Consider the following 22,478-nt stretch of genomic DNA (forward strand, 5'->3'; position numbering starts at 1 on the left):
CCGAAAAGGATCCTCAGGTCTTGCAGAGGATCTGGAAGGCTTCTACCCGGTCCAAGACCTTAAATATTATCTTCCAAGCTGAACTAGCTCTTCCTCTCTTCAGCTCAGCGCAGGTGGCCAGCCGTGAGCCCTGGCACCAGAGGCTCAATTGGTGCCCGTGGTGGGGGAACCACACTGCGCTTCTGATGGTCCCCACCCCTTTCCACTGAAGTTCGAGTTCACTTCAGATCCCGAGTAGCCCAGACGCATGCAGGAGGTTCACTGACTGCACCGCCTCTTTTGCTAGAGAATGTTCTGACACACCTTACAGGGTCTTTGTTTCCCATGACCTAACATCTTCTCAGCCTTTTCTCACTCTTTACCTCTTAAAAATCAATTTTGGTGGGGATTTTTTTCTAAATGAGAGAAGATAAGATCCCTCCCTGCCTCTGTGCTAGTCCTGCTTTAACTATTCTCAATCCCATCAAGCTTTCTCTGGTTAACGCCAGACACCGCTAACACAAAACAAAACAAAACAAAATAAAACAAAACAAAACAACAACCAAAAAAAAACCCCACCGCCTCCTCTCTAGTAGTAGGAGATCCCAAAGTGGGTCCTCAAGCCAAGACATATCAGCAACACCGGGGCATCACTTAAAATGCATTTTCTTGGGGGGTGCATGGATGGCTCAGTGGGCTAAGGGTCCAACTCCTGATTTTGGCTCCGGTCATGATCTCCCAGTTTGTGAGTTCTGGCCCTGTGTCGGGCTCTATGCTGACAGTGCAGGGCCTCGTTGGGATTCTCTCTCTCTCTCCCTCTCTTTCTGCCCTTCCCCTGCTTGTGCATGCTCTCTCTCTATCAAAACAAGTAAACATTTGAAAATAAATAAAATGCAAATTCTTTTATTTATTTTTTTTGAGAGGGAGACGGGGAAGGGGAGAGGGAGATATAATCTTTTTTAATTTAATTTTTAATTTTTAAAATTATTTTCTTAAGATTATATAATTTATTCTCAAGTTAGCTAACATACAGTGTATACAGTGTGCATAGATTCCCATGATACATCACTTATATACAACACCCAGTGCTCATCCCAACAAGCGCCCTCCTCAGTGCCCATCACCCATTTTTCCCACCCCCCAACCCCCATCAAGCCTCAGTTTACTCTCTGTGTTTAAGAGTCTCTCATGGTTTGCTTCCCTCTGCGTTTGTACAGACACATGAAAACATGCTCAGCATCGTTCATCATCAGGGAAATACAAATCACAACTACATTCAGATATCACCTCACACCAGTCAGAAATCGAGAGAATCATAAACAGGTTCCACACTCAGTATGGAGCCCCTCACAGGGCTTGATCCATGACTCTGGGATCATGACCTGAGTTGAAATCAAGAGCTGGATTCTCAAACAACTGAGCTACCCTGGTGTCCCTAAAATGCAAATTCTTAAGCAACTTCACTCCAGACCTACAGAGTCAGACATTCTGGGGAGTGGGGTCTAGCAATTTGTGTTGTAACAAGCTTTGTAGGTGATTCTGTTGCTCTCTAAACTTTGAGAACTCACTAGTCTACAGCAATTAGCCGCAACTCTGGCTATATACTGTAATCTCTGGGCACTAAGAAATTATCTACACTTTCAAGCCAGACCAGATAAATCAGAGAAAGCAGAATATTTTTAAAAAGCACCCCTGGTGATTCTAATGTGCAAGCAAAGCTGAGAAATACTAATCTCTGTAGCATTGTTTCTTGAGATATAGTATGCAAATGCACAGATTTGGGTAATTCTATGATATACTTTTAATTTGGGGCTGCCATGAATTTATTTTAGTGCAATTAAAAATATATAACTAGCACACATAAACTATTATATTTTTCTGCTTAAGGTGATAACACACAAATTTCTTGAAATAAATATATAAAAGTTTAAAAAGTGAGTCAATTAAAAATATATTAAGTAAAAGCAGAGGCATCTAAGATATGGCAAAGGAAACATCTATCTTAAACACTAGCAATATGAAATATCTCTTTATGAGGTACCGGCAGAATAATCCCAGTAGCTAGAGTTTGGAGGAGATGCTCCTATTCAGGAACTATTCTATAAAACTTGAATTCTTCCCATAATGTCTTTACATCTGCTATGAGGAATTAAAGAAAAAAGCCTCCCATAACCTCCAAACCCAGTGTTGGATTTAATGCGGGCAGAGTCATTTGCATGTTGAGAGCATGTACTTGGACCTTTGCCTTCACAGTGGGAAACAAGACAGGGCATTTCTGTCTCTGCATTTGGGGTGGGAGAGGAGAGTGGAAATATACTCACCTCTTCGTGCATTGGCTGGGGGTGCTGAGGTGAGCATCTCTCAGCCGGTAAATTCCAAAACAAAGCATATTATACGTTTTCAGAGCTTTGCAGAACAGATCACCATAACAACCACCATCCTGGGAGACAAGAAAAGAACAGAGAAAAACATTTTCATTTGCCTGGAAGTAGAGGTCCAGGGGGAACAGAGCCTTTTCGTGAAAGCTTGTATTGGTGTCTCCTGAGTTGGAGGGTCTGTCCCAAGGGACTGAGGCTAAAGCAGTCAATGTGATTAAGAGCCTACATCCAATACTGGTAATTTTGGGGGATCAGATAATGATGGGGTTCTCCTCCGGTTCTCTCCAGTTTTCCATCTGTAGCAATGAGAGCCCTAGAGAGAATGGGCCTCTCCCTCATTCTAAGTGATTGTGTAAGGCTCAAAGCTCTCAGATGCATGTTTGGCAGAGAAGAAACCAGCTGGGCAAAATGGCGATTATGTTTAGCCCCAGCTCAGCTGTAATCACTGTGATCTGACCGTGTTGTCAAAACTGCTCGAGTGATAATTAAAATCACTGCGAGGAGAAAAGACCCCACCAGGTGCTACGGTGAAAGACTCTTTCAGGGAAAAGACTGTGTGAAAAGCACAATTTACAGACCTCAGAGATGGCGCGGTGGAAGAGAATGTGTTTCCCCAGGAGGTGGAGAGCTGCAGGTGGAATAAGTGGGATTCACAGTCCTAATCAGTTCACAGTCACCTCCCAGAGGGTCTGGGGCCCGACATGGAATGTGAAAGCAACTCCACTCACTTGGAAATGCTGGCTTCACACAGCCAGGTGGCTTCAGGTGGGTGTGAGTGTAGGAAGGGCACTGAAGAATGACATCGCTGGGAATAAAGTGGCTGCCTGTGTCCTTCTTGTCTTGTTGGAATTTCCAAATGGGCATCATATTACAGAACACAAATGGGGCCATATCTTACCGTCATTTAAAGTCTTTATCCTTTTAAAGTGTATCAGTAAGTCGGTGATAGATGAAAGGAGCCACGAGCTACGGAAGCTGCCTTTCCAAAAAGCCCAGTCTAACATAGGTCCTTATCCATAACCATACTAAAATATGGTGCAAGTCAGCATCATAGTTTCAGAAGAAATAGCAAAAGTGACCCTTTCCTTGGGCGACGCTATTGTTCGTGCAATAAATGTATTGGTTGCCAAGATTTGTGGCTCCACCCCTTGAACCCATCCGTGGATGCCGTATAGGGCTGTGAATAAGGGTCAAGACTGCATACTTCTGCCCAAGTGTGAGAACCCAGTTGGTGTGTGGAGCCCAAAGGGAGGCACTGGTCATCCCCTCTGCGGCAGGAAGGGCGTGGGGGAGATTAACTGGGTGCAGCCTCAGAGATGCAAAGACCTAGGTCTGGAATTAGAGACATTAAATGGTCCACATGAGATGCCATTTGTTTGGCCAGTGGCTCGAGATGCACATAATTACTGGTAGTGTTTTAAAAACCTCCAATCTGTATACCCAGATACAAAAACTCAGAATCCTGGGAACTGGACATGGCCATCAGTGGTTTTGAAAAGCTCCTCATGGGCTATTAATGTGCCTTGGGAGTGAAGTGGCCCTGAGGTAGGCTAAGACCCTGTGGAAAGGGGTCCCAGCCTCGGTCACATGCTGGAATCACCTCATGCCTCCTAGCTCGTGGTAGAAGATACCTAGGGGAGTGAGTAAAGCCCACAGGCTCTGAAGCCAGGGTTCCTGGCGCAAATTCCTGATAGGGCCAGTCTTCTGTCTCTCTGAGCCTCAGTTTCCTTAGAATGTCTGAGAGTAGAACCTATGTCAAAGGATTGCCGTGGGAATAAAGATGAAGGACTGCATGTAAAACACAGCACACCATACACATCACCTCTAGTGAATCACCACAGAAGACAGAAAAGACAGGTGCCTGGCTCCTCACCCTGGCACCCAGTTCACTCTGGCCAAGCTATTCCCAGTCAGTGGGCTCAGGTGACCTCTGCACCATGAACTCACCCCCAGGTCCGCAAAGGGCCCATCCAGCAGCGCTAACTGGGCCACGCGGCAACGGTCCCTGTTGGCCAGCGTCTGGGGGGTGCTATAGCCCCCTCGAAGTGCATTCTCCTCGGCAATCAGAGCCTCGAGCTCTGGCGTGGCTCCTCCAGTCACCAGCGTCCGGATTAGTGTAAGGATATTGTCATTGAAGTAGGTCTGGGGAGAGAGTTGGGGGGTAGGGGAGAAAAAAATTCCTTTAAGCAAATACCCTAAAGTCACGACAACAGACATCCAAATTACAACTTTTCTTGGTATCTCCTGTTTAAAGTTCTGGCCTGTCTCTTCAAATAATTTTATGTGGGAAGTGAAAAGACAGCAGCCTCCAATTATTCCATTCTTTTCTCTCTTACTTGGTTCTGCCATGAGAGCTTGACTTTCAAAAACCACTTCAGGGAACTTTTATTAAAGGGCTGATGTCTAAATAGTTGGTGTTTACCATAATTGGTGTCAGTAGGGATGCAAATACTGCTTCCCCTTCCTCGAGTCCCACGTGTCTACTGAGGGACTTTGGACCTGGGACACAAATGCAGCTTGCACAGGCTGCTAACCCAAGGAGGACTCCTCCGAGGTCCTGTCACCCTATGCCAGGAAGCCGCCTTCCCCAATGTGGCAAAACTTCTTTGTGTGTTGGAAGGAGATGTCGAGAGCATCATTAAGGCCACACGCTCAACAGTTTACTACAACCTTTGATAATAATCTAACCCAGAAGTCTCTATCAATTAAATATGCCAGATAAAATTGCAAGGAGGAAGATGCCCTCGTGTGTGCACTTTGGTTGTTTTGTTTTGTTTTTAATAATCTCAATAGTCTGAGGCAAATACAGAAGATGACAGAAGTTTCCTTCTATGTGTACATTTCTCTCACACATGAAACATAACAGGTCTGTCAGGAACAAAACAATTAGGGTTTAAAAACATTAATAGGGGGTCAAATAAAAGAGCTCAAAAAGACATATGTCACCCAGCCTAATTTGAGAAAAGTCTCAACTGAGGGTCTGCATTCCATTTTCCAAGATAAGAAGAAATCAAGCAGGCTGAAGTGAAATCAAAGCAAAGTTTGCCTGTGTCTTCTGAGGGCATGTGGACCTTTGGAAGTGGGTTAGGAAAGGCAGCTAAATTTCATTTCAGTGATTTTGTTGGTTTACCTGGCAAAACACAGTGGGGAACAAGCCAGGGAAGGACAATTTCCCATCCTGCATGGCCATCACTAGTTCTATGGCTTGGGGGAGGTGGACTAACCATTCTAGGCTTTGATTTTCTCATCCATAAAATAAGCACAGACATTAGGGTCAAGCACATACGCAAAAAATTCCATGAGGACTTCTGAGTTCAGATGATAGCCGTTCACGGGGCAAGATTCACTTTCCTTACTGAAATACTTGCAAAACACCCAAAGTGATAGAAAATTCTAACAGCAAAGGAAACTAGGAATGTTACTCAGAAGGAGTCAGACCCTGAAGAGAATGAATGTATCCTCTACTAAAGCTTAGATGGGCCCTGGGGACACAGAAGCAGAACCAGGGCAGGTACAGGAGGAAATGTTGCTGGTGTGGCCAAGAGATAAGAGCCAGGCGGTGGGTTTAATGCTGGGCTTCACCACTTAGTAGCTGCGTGACCCTGGAAAGTTATTTGTCATTTTTGTTCTTCAGTTTCATGATCTATGAAATGTAATAATGGAGTGGTTATGAGGATAATATAACTAATACATGTGAAGCACATAGAAAAGTGCTTGGTGCACCGGAAGCCCTGATAAATACTTCTGGCCTAATATCAGAGACTTGCAGCTTTTGCTGGTGAGAGGGACAGTCAGCTCATCCTCAACCTTCCCTTTTAAAAATCGTTTACACTTGAGGTGAGAGGTAGGCAAACCAAGGCTGTTTACATCATCCCTGAATCTGCACTTTTTTTTTTTAATTTTTTTAATGTTTATTTATTTTTGACAGAGAGAGAGACAGAACATGAGCGGGGGAGGGGCAGAGAGAGAGGGAGACACAAAATATGAAACAAGCTCCAGGCTCTGAGCTGTCAGTACAGAGCCCAATGTGGGGCTCGAACCCACGAACCACGAAATCATGACCTGAGCTGAAGTTGGGTGCTTAACCGACTGAGCCACCCAGGCACCCCCCTGAATCTGCACTTCTTAATCTCCCCCCATTCTAAGACCCTATTTGGACTCAGCAGTGGCACAGCAAATGTCACCAGGGTGCTGAATCCTGGGAGGGGACAGCAGCAATGGGAAGAGCCACTAGAGTTGTGTTCTAGTAGGGGTCACCTTGGGGAAAATCCACAAACATGTCCGAAGTTTTCGGAGGTAAATCCACAGCCCTACAGTCATATAACCCACCATGAGAAGCAGAAGACCCCTACTTAACCCTGTGGCACATTAAATGAGTGAGTGCTGAGCAAAGAACTTTGACAAGGGTCTCTGCACTATAATCACCCCTTTAGATCAAGACCAAGAGGAGGAATCTAACAGCTAGCGAGGTGGGAAGCAGAACAGTCAAGACCTCAAATACTGAAAAACAGACCTCTCCTTGCTCAAAGATAGAGAGAAATAAAAAGAGCCAGTATACATATTTTTAAAAAAGGAACCATAACATTTAAGATATAAAGGAAAAGCATCATTTTGACTGATTAAATTGTTAGTGGAAGAAGTAATAGGAAAAGATCAAAGCATCTGTTTTGGAATCAAAATAATTTTTTCTTAAATATGGTTTCTATAAGAAGTAAAAGATCAGATTATAAGAAAGCTGACTTCATACAACTTACCCAATTACTTTTTTATGTAAGATATTTAAATTAAAATGGATATGATTAGAGATGATTAAAAGAATCCAATACCCTTCTTAAGATCAGGAATAAGACAAGGAAGTCAACTCTCACCACCTCTATTCAACAGAGCACTGGAGGCTCTAGCCAAGGCTAGAAAAAAATAAGGTATCCATATCCAAAATGTTTCTGTTTACAGAGAACATGATGTTATATACAGAAAATTCTAAGGTATCTATTAAAATTCAATCATAGGTAATAAATGTGTTCAGCAAGTTTCCAAGTACAAAATCAATATACAAAAAAAATCATTTGTATATCTATATGCTTGCAATGAACAATACAAGAATAAAATTAAGATATTCCACATATATTAGCATCATAAAGAATAAGTACTTAGGAATAAATTTAACCAAGGAGGTGCAAGACTAGTACAATGAAAACTACAAAATAGTGTTGAAAGAAATTAAAGAAAATCTGAATAAATATAAAGGCATCCCATGTTTATGGATTGGAAATCTTAATATTATTAAGACAGTAGTATTCCTCCAAACAATCTACAGATTCAGTACAGTCTCTGTCAAAATCCCCAAAACCATTTCTATAGAGACGGAAAAGTTGATTCTAAGATTCACATGAAATTTAAAGCACTCGAAATGATCAAACAATCTAAAAAAAGGAAAAGTTGGAGGACTCAAACCTCCTAATTTCAAAATACACTAGAAGCCTACTATAATCAAAATAGTGTAGTATTGACAGAAGGACAGACATGGGATTAAAGAATGTACAGGAAGAAATTCATATGCTTTTGTCAATTGATTTCAGCAAGGGTGCCAAGTCTACTCCATAGAGAAAGAACATAGTCTCTTAAGTAAATGGTGCTACAACACCTGGGCTTCCACATTCAGAAGAATAAAGTTGGACTCCTACCTCATACTATATATAAAAATTAATTCAAAATGGATCAAAGACTTGAATTTAAGAGCTAAAACTATGAAACGCTTAGAAGAAAACATAGGATTAATTGTCATGACTTTTGATTTGAAAATGGATTCTTAAATATGATACTCAAAGTTAAGGCAACCAAAAATAAGTAAATAAATAAATTGAACTTCATTGAAATTAAAACTTTTTTGTGCAACAAAGTACACTATCCAGAAAGTGAAAGAAACCCATGAAACCTGCAGAATGACAGAAAATATTTGCAAGTCATATATCTGATAAGGCCTAGTATCCAGAATATATATACAATCTTAACAACCCAACAATATAAAGACAACCCAATTTTAAAAAAAATGGATAAAAGACTCAAACATTTCTGAAAAAAAAGAGATACAAATGGCCAACAAAATAAATGAAAAGACATCACTAGTCATCAGGGAAATGCAAATCAAAACCACAATGAGCTATCTCTTCACACCCACTAGGATGGCTATAATCAAAAAGACTGAGGATGGGGAGAAATCGGAACACCAACACTCTACTGGTGGGAATATAAAATGATACAGCCACTTTGAGAAACAGTTTCACAGTCCCTCATGTGGTTAAACAGAGTTATATATAGCTCAGTAATTCTACTTCTGTGTATATACCCAAGAAAAACTAAAAAAATATATGTCCATATGAAAACTTGTATACAGATGTTTACAGCAGCATTATTCACAACAGTCCCAAAATGGAAATAGTCCAAATGTCTATCACCTCATAAATGCATAAGTAAAATGTCTGATATCCATGCGTGAGTATCATTCAGTTATACGAATATTATTCATACCATAAAAAGGTACAAAGTACTAAACATGCTCCAACATGGATGAACCTTGAAAACATTATGTTAAGTGAAAGAAAATCACAAAAGACTACATACTGTATGATTCCATTTATATGAAATATGTAGAAGAGCCAAATCAAGAAATATAGGCAATAGAGTAATGAATGGTTGCTTGGTGCTCAGGGAGGGAGACAGAGGTTTATGGGCCGTTGCTAAAGGGTATGGAGGTTTTTTGGGTTTTTTGTTGCTGTTGTTGTTGTTGTTGTTGTTTGTTGTTTGAGACAATGAAAATGTTCTAAAATTGACTGTGGTGATGATTGTACATACTTGTGATTATACTAGAAATCACAGAATTACACACTTTAAGTGGGAGAATTGCAGGATTATTAATCATATCTCAGCAAAGGTCCTAAAACAAGAGAAACAGCTAAAAGGTAAACTAAACTTGTAATGGCCAGATTTTTATCCATTAAGAAACAGTAATTAACAGTACTATATGATACACTGAAAAATTTAAGTGGGTAGATCTCATGTGAAGTGTTCTTGCCAAAACAACAACAAAAAATACACAGTATGTTGTAGAACTAAAATCACATACATAAAAGTCAGTGATGTGGAAGTAAAACTAAGAAGTTGGCCAAAACCACATGTAGAAACTCTCTTTCATCCTTTCTCCCTCCCTCCCTCCCTTCCTTCTTCCTTCCATCTGTCTGTCTCTATGAGAATGCTGGTAGATACTGAGGAAAGACAACAGACATCAAATTGATAAATAGCAAGTGTTCACAAGTTAATGTCGTAAACAAAATTCAAGCAGGTAAAAATGAGGAAGCAAGCAAGGAAACAGTTGAAAACAACCTGTCCTGAGCTGAAGAATGAACTGAGGATGTGGATTGAAATGGCTCACCAAGTAGGTGTGGTTAACACCTAAATCTGTACTAGGCAAATATTTAAATTTAAAATATGAAATGAAGAAGGGCATCTCGGTGGCTCAGTTGGTTAAGTGTCCGACTTTTGATTTTGGCTCATGTCATGATCCCAGGGTCGTGGGATCAAGTCCCATATCGGGCTCTGCACTGAGTGTGGAGCCTGCTCGGGATTCTCTCTCTCCTTCTCTCTCTGCCCCTCCCCAGCTCTTGCTTGCTTTCTCTCTAAAATTAAATAAATAAACATCTAAAAAATATATATTAAATAAATAAAAAAAGTAACCTAACACAATATTGTACAAAAATAAAAAGTACAAGATCAGGTTAGCCAGAGACTTCTCTAGAAAACTTAAGAACGATGCCAACTGAGATTTCAAAAGACACATTTATTCCAAGAATTCTACATAGAGCTAAATCATCAATCATTTGTGAAGGCAATAAAAATATTTTTGAAAAAAAAATATTTTGAATCTCTGAGTACCTAAGCATTTATTGACTTACTTCATTAAAAAAAAAAAAAAAAAAACACTCAGAAAAGGGGCGCCTGCGTGGCTCAGTTGGTTGAGCATCTGCCTTTGGCTCAGGTCATGATCCCACAGTTTGTGGGTTTAAGCCCTGCATCGGGCTCTGTGCTAACAGCTCAGAACCTGGAGCCTGCTTCAGATTCTATGTCTCCCTCTCTCTCTGCCCTCCCCAGCTCACGCTCGCACTCTGTCTGTGTCTCTGTCCCTGAAAAATAAATAAACATTAAAAAAAAAAAAACTCAGAAAAAAATTTGCATCCTTTAAGATCTTTTCAAACTTTTAGAAATTAAAAAATGAGCAAATTTGTTTTAAAAATACTGTGAAATGTATTGAAATATGGAATTTAATAAATGGTTGTGTTTTTTATTACTAAACTAAATGCAAATGTCAAAAGTAATCCTTGAGGGAAAAAAAATGACATAAAACTGTTAATACAGTAACATTCATTAATTTTTAAAAGTCCACAAAATGAGGTAGGAGAGAGGAGGATGGATATAAAGGCATCTGAATTCCTTGATCTTATAGAAGGAAGAATCAAGAATTAAATTTTTCTAGACAATAATGCTTAGAAAATATACTTTCACACATATTTATAGAATGCCTCGTAACCACTAACTAGAATCAAAAATAGAATATAGATAGTTCACATACCACTAGAGTCAATGAGCATACAAAAATATACCCAAAGATGGATAATAAAAGACACAATTACAGAGGCACGTGTAAAGCATAATGCAAAATTATAGCATTATATGTTAATAACTAAACAGATATGAACTAAGTGATTTGGTTGAATTACAAAGATTCTCAGACTTGTTCAAAAGCCAAAATGAAAATCAAACTCTGATATATTCATAAAGAAACATGAAAAAACAAAATAAAACAGCCATTGAAAACTGTATTTCAAGAGTAAAACGTTAAATGTTACATTAAGCAAGTTAACTTTATATTGAGAGTTAAAATTTACAATAAAGATATTACCTATTTATGGACAAAATAATATAACTGAAATAGAGAAAGCAAAACTAATTAGCAATTAGAGTAAAATAAATGTGGACTGAGGGTGGTATGTAAAATATCACTGTGTTTCTAGCTTCCACAGCTCAAACCAAAATATAAGAAAATTAAGGATATAATGCAAGTGATTTAGTAGATTTGTGCTAAACTTTGTGACATGTTTAGATAGCTCCCAAACAATAATTACCAAAAAAAAAAAAAAGATCCACAGCTCAAAGTATAAAATCTCAGTATATACAAATAAAGTATGAGCTGTAGGGTCTACATTTAAAAAATTAAGATAATAATAGAAATAAAAGTAAATATTCCAGCATCTCCAAGTTTAAAAGAAAAGTATTCTAAAACCTGACTATAGGTCAAGATGGAAATCAAACTTAGAATATAGAGTATTTAAAAATTAAATATTTGAAAATGGTATGTAAAAATGTCATAGACTGAGGCCAAAGCTGCAGAAACAAATTCAGAGCCTTAAATGATTTTATTATTAAATACAAAAGAATCATAATAAATAATGCTAAGCATTAAAAGAATTGTCTTTTATTGTTCTTTTTTATCTTAGAAAAGCAGAAGGATGAAATGAAAAGGCATCAATTAATGAAACTGCAGGAAGATATTTATTAAATTGATAAATACCAGAAATAATTCTTGGAAAAAATAAAATAAGCAAGCCTATGACAAATATAACTAAAAAATAAAATTAGAAATAAGAAAGAGAATATAGTGTCATATACGTTTGAGAATTAACTCTCCTATTCCAGAAGCTCTCTTTAATGTCACAGTTACTGGTCATGAGTAAGAAGAACAGCCACTGTTGTTCAACAGCAAGCAAAGTAATGATCATCTACCAACAGAAAAGATTATTAGGAAAAAGAGAAAAATAGAGAAAAAGACCATGTTCCTTAACATGTAAACTGGATGTTATAATGTCATATTTTCTCTAGTAAGTTATTTTAAAGTGCCTTTATTTATTTTGAGGGGGGATGCAAAGAGAGAGGGAGAGAGAGAGAGAATCCCAAACAGACTCCACATTGTCAGGCCAGAGCCTGAGGCTGTGCTCAGTCCCAGGAACCGTGAGATCATGACTGAAGCTGAAATCAAGTGTCAGACGCTTAACCGACTGAGCCACCCGGGCGCCCCTCTAGTAAAATTTTTAAGTTTGATATATGCCTAATCATAGATTCAACTGGGTTTTTTAAAAACTTGATATGAATATGCTAAATTTCCTCTGGAAACAGTTTATGAAGTTGTCCTCCCAAGTGTTAAAATAAATATTAAATATTTCATAATTAAACACTGTAGACAATATTAAAAACGAGAAGATCAATCAACCAGAATGGATTAGTGAGAACAAGAGCCTAGTAGTTATACAACCTTCATATGGGAGTTGGCAAATCTGTGGGCCAAATCTAGTCTGCCCCCTATTGTTTTTTTTTTTTTTAAATAAAGCTTTGTTGGGACCCAGACATGCCCATTTGTTTACAAGTAGGCTTTTGTGCAATAATGACAGAAGTCAAGTACTTACAGAGTATGTATGGCTTCAAAAGCCTAAAATATTTACCATCTGGCTCTTTACAAAAAAAACAGTTTGCTAATTTGTTGTTTAATATGATAAGGAAAGCATTATATACCAAAGGGAAAAAATGTTTCTTCAACAAATGATTTAGGGGCAACTGGCTATCTGGAAAAAATTCTTCAACAATATGGTAATGATTAAATAAGTCACAATACATTTACATTAGTTATATTGTCCAGATATTAATATTATGTTTTCAGAGAATATTTAATGGCACAGTAACAATTATACGATATAATAGCAACATATTCAAAAAAGCAGTATCCAAAAAAACGCCATGATCTAAAATTCACATTAAAAGTGTAGACCTCAACAGATAAAGGCTAATTTATGTAAAAATAATTGTATTCTCAAATTTTACTTGGTGATTAATTATGGGTGATAGAATTCTGATTGACTTCAATTTTTTCCTGTAATTTTATTTATTTTATATAGTTTTGACTATGAAAATGTATTTATATTTATCTTAAATTTCTAAAAAAAGGAAATGAATGAATGAATTCGTATAACTCAACAGCAAAAATAAGTCACAAAAAACATCCTACACAAAATGGACAAAGGAACTGAATAGACATTTTTTCAAAGAAGACATTCAAATGACCACCAGATACATGAAAAGGTGTTCAATATCACTAATCATCAGGCAAATGCAAATCAAGACCACAATGAGCTGTCTCCTGACACCTGCTAGAATTACTGTTGTCAAAAAATCAAGAAATGACACATGTGTTGATGAGAATGAGGAGAAAAGGAACCCCCTGTACACTGTTGGTGGGAACGTAAATTGGTGCAGCCACTATGGAAAACAGCATGATTGTTCTTCAAAACTTACAAATAGAACTACATATGATCCCGCAATTCCCCTTCTTGGTATATCCCTGAAGGATGAAAAATCACTATCTTAAAGATACATCTGCACTCCCATGTTCACTGCAGAACTTTTTACAATAGCCAAGACATGGACACAACCTAAGTGCCCATTGGCAGACGAGTGGATAAAGAAAATGTGGTATATATATATATACACAATGGAATAATATCCAGTCATAAAAAGAATGAAATCCTGCCAACTGCAACAACACGGATGAATCCTGAGAGCGTTATGTTAAGTAAAATAAGTCCAAAAGAGAAATACAAATATAGTATAATCTCACTTATATGTGGAACCAAATATATAAATACATACATAAATAAATAAATAAATAAATAAATAAATAAGCAAGCAACTATCTCACAGAAACAGAGAACAGATTGGTGGTTGCCAGGGCCTGGATGTGGGGATGGTGGTCAAAGGATACAAACTTCCAGTTATAAGGTGAATAAGTTCTAAGGATGTAATGTACAGCAGGGTGACTACAGTTAACAATACTGTACTACATATTTAAAAGTTGCTAAGAGTAGATTTTAAAAGTTCTCACACACATACACACACAAATGTAGCTATGTGAGATAATGGATGTGCCCACTAACCCTATTGTGGTAATCATTTCTCAGTATAATACATACATTGGATCATTGCACTGTATCCTTAAATGTACATAGTGTTAAAAGTCAATTATATCTCAATGAATCTAGGCAAAAGAAAGGAAGCAAATGTTTATAAAGTAGTTAAAGGCAAAAAACACAGCCACAAACAACCTGATGAAAATATAGCTGAATACTGAACTGATCTCAGGATACCTGAGAGTTCGCTTGTTTGGCAAGCACTTTTTCAGCATAAAAACTATAGAAAAGAATAAAACAAAACAAAATAAAGCAAAAAAAAAAAAAAACCAGTATAGAATAATTCACAAAAGAAAATATGCATTTACACGACTACATACAAATTAGAAGTTTATATACTTCAAAACTATCATAAACGCAGTTAACAGAGAAAATAATAGTGTCCACTAGAGTGCATAGGATGACATTTATCTAACAGTTATGGAAGTGCAAATTAATAGGAGATAACCTGGCAATATTAAAAGCATCAAGAGCTTTAAATGTTCATATTTGTTAAAAACTCAGAAAGTTTGCCTCAAGATAATAAACTGCTTCTTGTTCAAAGATTATATACAATAATGTTTATCACAGGGTTAATTATTATTACAATAACAAAAATTTTAAGTGAAATGCCCCACAATAAATAGGTAATGGTTAAATAGATTCTGGAATAGCTATATGTTAGAATCTCATGAAATCCTATGAAGGCTTTGTAAATCATGATACCCAATAAGACGACATGATTCAATGTTCTGGATAAAATACTAACTATGGGGGTGCCTTTGTGGCTCAGTCACTTATGGGTCTGACTCTTGATTTCGGCTCAAGTCATGATTTCACAGTCATGGGATCAAGTCCCACATTGGGCTCCTCTGGGCATGGAGCCTGCTTGGGATTCTCTCTCTCCCTCTCTCTGTACCCCTCTACCCTGCTCATGCTCGCTCAGTCTCTCTCTCAATAAATAAAAATTAAAAAAATAGTTACTGTGAAAATAAAAGGGAAAAAAACCCAACATAATAAAACTGAATGATTCCATACTTATCTATCCATCTGGGAGGAAATATACCAAAATATTTAAAAAATTTTTTGATGTTTATTCATTTTTGAGAGAGAGAGACAGAGACAGAGACAGAGAGACAGAGCATGATCAGGGGAGGGGCAGAGAGAGAGGGAGACACAGAATCTGAAGCAGGCTCCAGGCTCTGAACTGTCAGCACAGAGCCCGATGCAGCCTCAAATCCACGAGCTGTGAGGTCGTGACCTGAGCTGAGGTCAGAGGCTTAACTGACTGAGGCACCCAGGCACCCTGGAAATATACCAAAGTATTAATCATGCTTATCTTTGGGTGTTGAAAATATGGTTCACTTTATATATTTATATATATTTATATTTATATATATTCTTTATATATTTCTTGTGCTTTCAAAATACCCCACACTGAGTATGAATAACATTTCTAATGAAAACAGTCAATGATTTTTAAATGAAAACCAGTATAAATTCTGTTCTGCAAAGTCTAGAAGGTCAACATGAAAGATTATTGTTTTGTTAAATCTTTAGGATTTGGCTTTCCCCTTCTGTGTTGAAACCAGTTACACTGAAACAACACAAACTTCAGATCAATCAGTCACTGACATTTATTGAGCATCTACTAATCCTTGGGTCTTGGTTTGTGCCTAAAATTGTATGCTGCTCAGAGTGTGTCACTTTCAAAATTTCCCATCACACAGGTATAATTTCAGGGCAGGCCACAGGGTTTCATGGGTGCCCGAACAACACAGAGTTCACTCATAACTCTGAACACAAATCTCTGCCCTCTGACCTGGCTCTGTATCCCAGACCTCTCTCCTTGATTTTTCCACGCAGGCATCAAGAAGCAGCACTGCGGGCAACAATACCGGCTATGACAGAGAATAATGACGTCTGTCTGTCAGCAGAGCACTCTTGCTCCTATTCTGCTGCCTCAATAATCAGCCTGCAGAGAAGTACTTTGAGCATTGCATGTGGGTGTGTTCTAAGCATGCATCAAGGTCTCTTTGTGATCTGAGTGACTTGGTGGAAAGACCATGCTTTTCTTGAAAAAGGATATCCAGCTGGTCATAATGGAAGGCACAGATTTCTTCTTGTGGTTGGGGTATCACTCACAGAGCATAACATCGGTCTGCAGCTAAGCACCAAATCCAGAGCTTTCTGCATAGAAAGTGGCTGTTTCAGCACCACACGGCAAACCAGATGCTAGGACTTCAAATACCAATTATCACAGACAATTCCTGTGGAGGATGCGCCAGCTACAGCAAACTTCCGTACAACTCCCTTGACCCAGAAGGCACAATTCTTTTCTGGATTAATAGAAACACTAGAACTGAAGAAACACAAACTTCTGGAGGGAGGACTGCAGTATGGAAGTGTGATCCTTTGCCTCCTAAGCTTCTGTACTGCTGGCCTTTTCTGTGACTGTGTTCATCTTACTTCTGCTAGAAGCCTTGTGAGGGACTTCCGTATAGAGCCTCCAGACTTAGCCGGACTAGTCTTCAGGGATGCTATGGGCAGAGGCCATGGCTGTTCCTGTGTCACATGGGCTTTGGGAAGCCTATGGGAACCAAGGTAGGGTCTTTCTTGTGCTTGGAATCAAGAGACCCATGTAGGGGCGCCTGGGTGGCTCAATTGGTTAAGCGTCCAACTTTGGCTTATAGGTCATGATCTTGCAGTCTGTGAGTTTGAGTCCCGGGTCAGGCTCTGTGCTGACAGCTCAGAGCCTGGCACCTGCTTTGAATTCTGTGTCTCCCTCTCTGTCTCTCTGTTTCTCCGCTGCTCATGCTCTCTCTCTCTCTGTCTCTCAAAAATAAATAAAGGTTAAATGTTAAAAAAAAAAAAAAAAAAAAAAGAGGGAGAGAGAGACACACACACATGTTGTTTAGGGAATAGGGGAGCCCCTCTTCCTACTACCAAGGTCAGGACTCCATCCTTAGTCAGGAAAGCTTTTCTTCTAGGTAGGACAACATGGTCCTGACTTCAGAATTCAGCTAGTATGGCTTTAAATCCCTGATTCGCCACTCAACAGCCATGACGATGGGAAAGTTACCTGACTTTAGTATGCCTCGAGTTCCTCATCCATGTAACCGGAATCCAAGAAAACCCAGTATGAGCCAGCTTACAGTGTTAAATGAGATACTTTGTGTAACTTTTAGTGCACAACAAATACTCAAAAAATGGTAGTTTATAAAAGTAACAACCAACTAGCAATGCAAGCAATTTAGAAAATTCCGTCTCCCTACGTTTCTGTGTTCTCAACTCTCCTATCAGAGAGCTGGACCACGTGCATGGCCTCCTTGGCCTCAGAACTTTGACCTTTCTCAGATATAGACGGAGTAACAGGGCTTGAGGAAGCTGAGAAACCCTGGGCAGAGGACCTGACTGCACAGAGAAATCTGAGGCCACAGTGCCACCTAGCCTGCTCTGCAGACACCCCTCTGTGCCTGTGTTTCTAACACACTGGAGCATCTTCCTCTTTTTATTTTTTTAAAGTATAATTACCAGAGCTTATGTTTCACAGTTAATGCTGTCAAGCCTGTTAAACTAATTGGTCTTTTATAGAAAATTTAACTGAAAATTAACACATCTTTTAATAACATTGCCTTAACTTTAATGGCACTTTGCCTTTCGTTTATAATTGCTCTAAAATTGTCATTTTCCATGCCATAGCTGCCATTTTTTATATTTGCTAGTTTGCATGGTGTAGATTTTTATTTTTAGTATTTTTCTTTCATGAGGGATGAGAACGATTTGATTTTTTTTTTTTTTTTTTTTTTTTTTCCCCAATCCCAGGCCTTCCTGGCCTGATGTGACAGCAGTGGTATGTTCCAGGTGCAACACAGCTCACTACCGTTTGCTACACAGACATTGGCGCTAGCTGGTCTGCCTCAGGATGGCCCACGGGCTGTCTCTCACCTAGTGAGCAGAGGAAGTGAGGCTTTAGGGTGGAATGTAAGGAAGAGGGCCATGGAGGAATAATCTGTTTATGTTAACGTGGCACTGGATTAGCTTGGGCTGACTGAGAACTTGTCCCCTCCAAAACACCCTCCTTAATGCAAGGACAAATGCAAGTACAACTAAGAGAGTAAATCGTGTGGGGGAGCCTGGGTGGCTCAGTCAGTTAAGCAACTGACTCTTGATTTTGGCTCCGGTCATGATCTCAGTTTGTAGGGTTGAGCCCTGCATCGGGTTCAGTGCTGACAGCGCAGAGCCTGCTTGGGATTCCCTCTGCCCTTCCCCTATTTGTTCTCTCTTTCTCTCAAAATAAATTTTACAAAGTAATAATTAAAAAAACCCACAGAGTAAATCATGTGGGTCCATCTTCCAGATGGTCACATTCTTCATTCTTCCCAACATAAGCTCGGTAATTTCTGGCAAACAGAGACCAGCTCTCTGATATTAGAGAATAGAATACAGAAGCATAACATATATGTATCTGTGAGTACATACACATATGCGTATATGTACATGCATAGATATGTACACACACATATATAATCTACTTCTTTGTAGTTACATTTGATCTTAAATATTTGTCAACTCTGTGAAAGATTTTCATCTACCTTTGTCCCTACCTGATTCCTTGAATGTGGTAAGAGGCTGTTAATATCATTCTCATTAACAGTTAGACTCAACTGAGCCCCAGGCAGTGGAAAAGACAGACACAGGATGCTGCTGAGCTGGGACCAGAAGCTCTAAGTCCTAATTCATGGGCTGGTGCCACACTGTTTCTCCTCTATGTCCTTGCCTTTTTTATGAAATACTAACTTATTGAACATGCAAACACTCACCCTGGGCATTGATGCAGTGGGCAAAGCAGAGGTACACATGGGATAAAATGCTCATACTGAAGTTTTTCTTGGGCTCCTGAGGGATTCAGCACTGAGGGTCCCTCGATATGATGGCATCCTCTGTTGTGCCTGCAATGCTTGTTGGATGTATAGGACACTGGAAAAGGGGGCCTCTGGTTCTCCTCTGCCCTTTCCCTTTACACTGGTAGGTATGTCTTTCTCTGTATTTTTTTCCAGGTTAGGTAGAATGTACAAATCTGAAACTTCAGGGAATCTTATTTTCTAAAAAAGCAACAACACTGTGACTGTGCAGTGGAATTCATCAGCTCTCATTACAGGATGCCCTCTTTTCTCCCCAGAAGGGGTTGTCTTCTCAGCACTCCTTTGATAACGATGGTACAGTGTGGTATACTTCTGTCTGAGAAAGGTTGAGGGTTCAAAGAAAATGGACATCACATGTTCAACCTCCTGACTCAAAGGACAGGCAAATGGCCAGAAGACCAAGGATGCTCTCTGATGACAGTCGTGAGGGCTCACAAAATTAGAAGCAGGAGGCCTGTAAGTCTGATTTGGCAGAATGGACAGGCAGGGACCAGTGGCATGAGTAAAACAGGCCTGGTAGAATCCAATGGGGAATAGTGTGGGCTGTAGCTAAGGGGACCATCGCTCAGCTCTAACCAATTGCTGCTTTGTGGGCATTTGGGAATCTGCTTTGTGACTCTAATCAAAATTAGCTGGAAACCCATATTTTATGTGTAATCTTGTAATTTTAAAACATTGGCAGCAGATTCCATTTAAACATTAAAAACCTTTTGGAAATGCAGAACCTGTCTGTGGGATGGGTGTTGCCTGCTATGTGCTGTTTTGAGACTTCTATGATAGACCCATCATTACAAGCCAAATATCATCAGTCCAGGTACTCGTGCCAAAATATTGTGCTGTTTCTCTTTCTTTCTTCTCTTAAAATGAGTGCACTAGGATGGCACACTGGACAGAAAAATAACCAGAGGTTGACTTCAGGACTCAATTCAGTGATGGATTTGTCCTTCCATCCAGAACACACAGGAAGCAGTGCCCTTAGGAGGATGCCAGTGGCATCCGAAGGAAGAAGCATCCTCTAACCAGGACTGAAGTGTTTAACCCCGGACTTAGAACCTTGTGGAGTGTGATGTTTTGGACGCAGAATACTCACAGTACGGACGACAGCTTTGCCTGTCTGACTGCTTATTGTATGTCCCTCCCCGGTATCCGCTATCTTCCAACCATGATGGCCTTCAACTACTCTCTCAGACAAACCAAACCCAGCTCAGCACCACTGTTCAGCCTTTGCCCTGTTCTTTCTTCTGCCTTGGAAAGCTACTCGCCCTCACCCCCAGGCGCTTTCTTCTTCTGATTTTTTGGTGTCAGCTTCCAAGTGTTCTGTTAAGATAGCTTTACTCTGACCACGGTTGCTAACACAGGTCTCTACACCCATGCAAACTATTTTATGTTCTTCAAATCAGTCTTGCCCATTTCATAGTATTCATTTACTACTACTAGCAGTAATGATAGCTACTGTCATTTACATAGTTATCGCCCACTAGAATGAAAGTTCCAACAACAGGAGGGCAGGGTCTTCCTTTTTCTTCTTCACTACTGAATCCTCAGCATCAAAATAGTGCCTGGCATTTAGTTAAGTGCCCAGTGAAGGCATCGATTAGTAACAATGAATGCATATAGAGCTTGTCATGTGCAAAGCACTGCACTAGTCACTTTACAATCTTAACTCATTTAATTATCTCATCAATTCTGTGAGGAAGGTACTATTATTTTTTTTTTTGATATTTATTTATTTTTGAGACAGAAAGATAGGGCGTGAGTGGGGGAGGAGTAGAGAGAGAAAGGAAGACACAGAATCCGAAGCAGGCTCCAGGCTCTGAGCTGTCAGCACAGAGCCCAACCCAGGCCTCGAACCCACAAACCGTGAGATCATGACCTGAGCTGAAACCGGAAGCTTAACCAACTGAGCCAAGGTAGTACTGTTATGATCCCAATTTTAAAGATAGGGAAACTGAGGCACAGAGAGGTTAAGGTTACACAGCCAGTACATGGTGATTCTGGGCTCTGGATCCAAGCAGTCGGACTCTTAGTTCATGACTTATCTTTTCTGTCTAGGGAGGGTCCAGGTAGAACTCACATTGGGGGTGAGGGATGGGAAGAGTATGTAGCTGTGGAAAAGAAGTCTGAATACTCGCGTGCCAGTTTTAGCTCTAAATACAAAGAGGCTTCCTTTCATCTTTCTTGTCTGTGTGTGACCGGCAAGCTGGTACCACTCTGAAAAACACATTTCTTATTTTTCGGTCGTCTTCCTAGAGGCATCCACCCACAAGCGTAATTACTCCCTCTCATCATGTGTTTCTGCTGCTGATTAGCAGGAGGCAGCCGTGAGGCCATGTCTGAAACATCCCTATCTGTTCAGGAATGCCTGCGATGAATCAAAACATTACTCTTTTAACAAATGAAGCAGGAAGCAGCAGGAGTTGACTTATGAAGGACAATATTCAGGGGATGTTTGGACACATGATTAAATGGCAATTTGGGGGCTAGAAAAAGGAGATCATGGACATCTGAAGAGGTGTGTGTGTAAATGTCGGCATGCTGCTTGTAAGCGAGTGCCTGGGATGAAGCTTACCTCTGGCTCCCGCTGCTTGGAGAGGCCTCAGTTTCTCAATTTACATTCCTGCCAACCCTCTCAGTTCCTTCTAGTTACTGCCTTGGTTCTTGACTAATCTCCTGGTTTTTCATACATGAGGTAGAATGCAAAGAAATCACAGGTAACATTTTTGTCAACTGGGTCTGAGGAACCCGACTCAATTCAAGACCTCACTGTGCAACTTGTTCGTCCCAGACGATGAAAACCAGGCCTGGAATAACTGGATACGCATTTTGACTAATGATTTGAAAAGTCACTGTCAGTAGATTGGTTAAATATGTCCTGCTTCAGGTTTGTGCACGTTATTGCCCAAAAGATCAGACGCTAGAGCTGAAGTGCCTCTCACGGTTCTGGGCCCTCAACGGATGAAGCTGGTGATGAGTACAATGACAGTTACTAGATTCTTGATACCCTTTTTTCCCAGGCTGGAATTCAGAAGGAATGCTGCTGGCAGACCGTAGCATCCATACATGCCTTAGCCACTCTCTCCCAGACACTTCAGTTTGCATTTCAAAGGAGATTAGAGACGGCTTTTTAAAAATTTCAAGCCAACCCACTTTGA

The 22,478-nt window shown here is 39.7% G+C and overlaps 1 protein-coding gene across 7 annotated transcripts in view; it reads right to left on the minus strand.

Moving 5' to 3' along the window:
* KCNMA1 (potassium calcium-activated channel subfamily M alpha 1) overlaps positions 1 to 22,478 on the minus strand; it is a 726,630-nt gene that overhangs the window by 10,096 nt on the left and 694,056 nt on the right. For all 7 annotated transcript variants that reach the window (XM_042961232.1, XM_042961231.1, XM_042961233.1 and 4 more), the window contains 2 exons: positions 4,305 to 4,499; positions 2,301 to 2,419 (listed from right to left, as the gene is read on the minus strand). In XM_042961232.1, coding sequence (XP_042817166.1) covers positions 2,301 to 2,419; positions 4,305 to 4,499 — 314 coding nt within the window. The remainder of the gene's footprint in view (positions 1 to 2,300; positions 2,420 to 4,304; positions 4,500 to 22,478) is intronic.

Source organism: Panthera tigris, chromosome D2 (assembly GCF_018350195.1).
Source record: "Panthera tigris isolate Pti1 chromosome D2, P.tigris_Pti1_mat1.1, whole genome shotgun sequence".
In the NCBI taxonomy this organism is placed as follows: domain Eukaryota; kingdom Metazoa; phylum Chordata; class Mammalia; order Carnivora; family Felidae; genus Panthera; species Panthera tigris.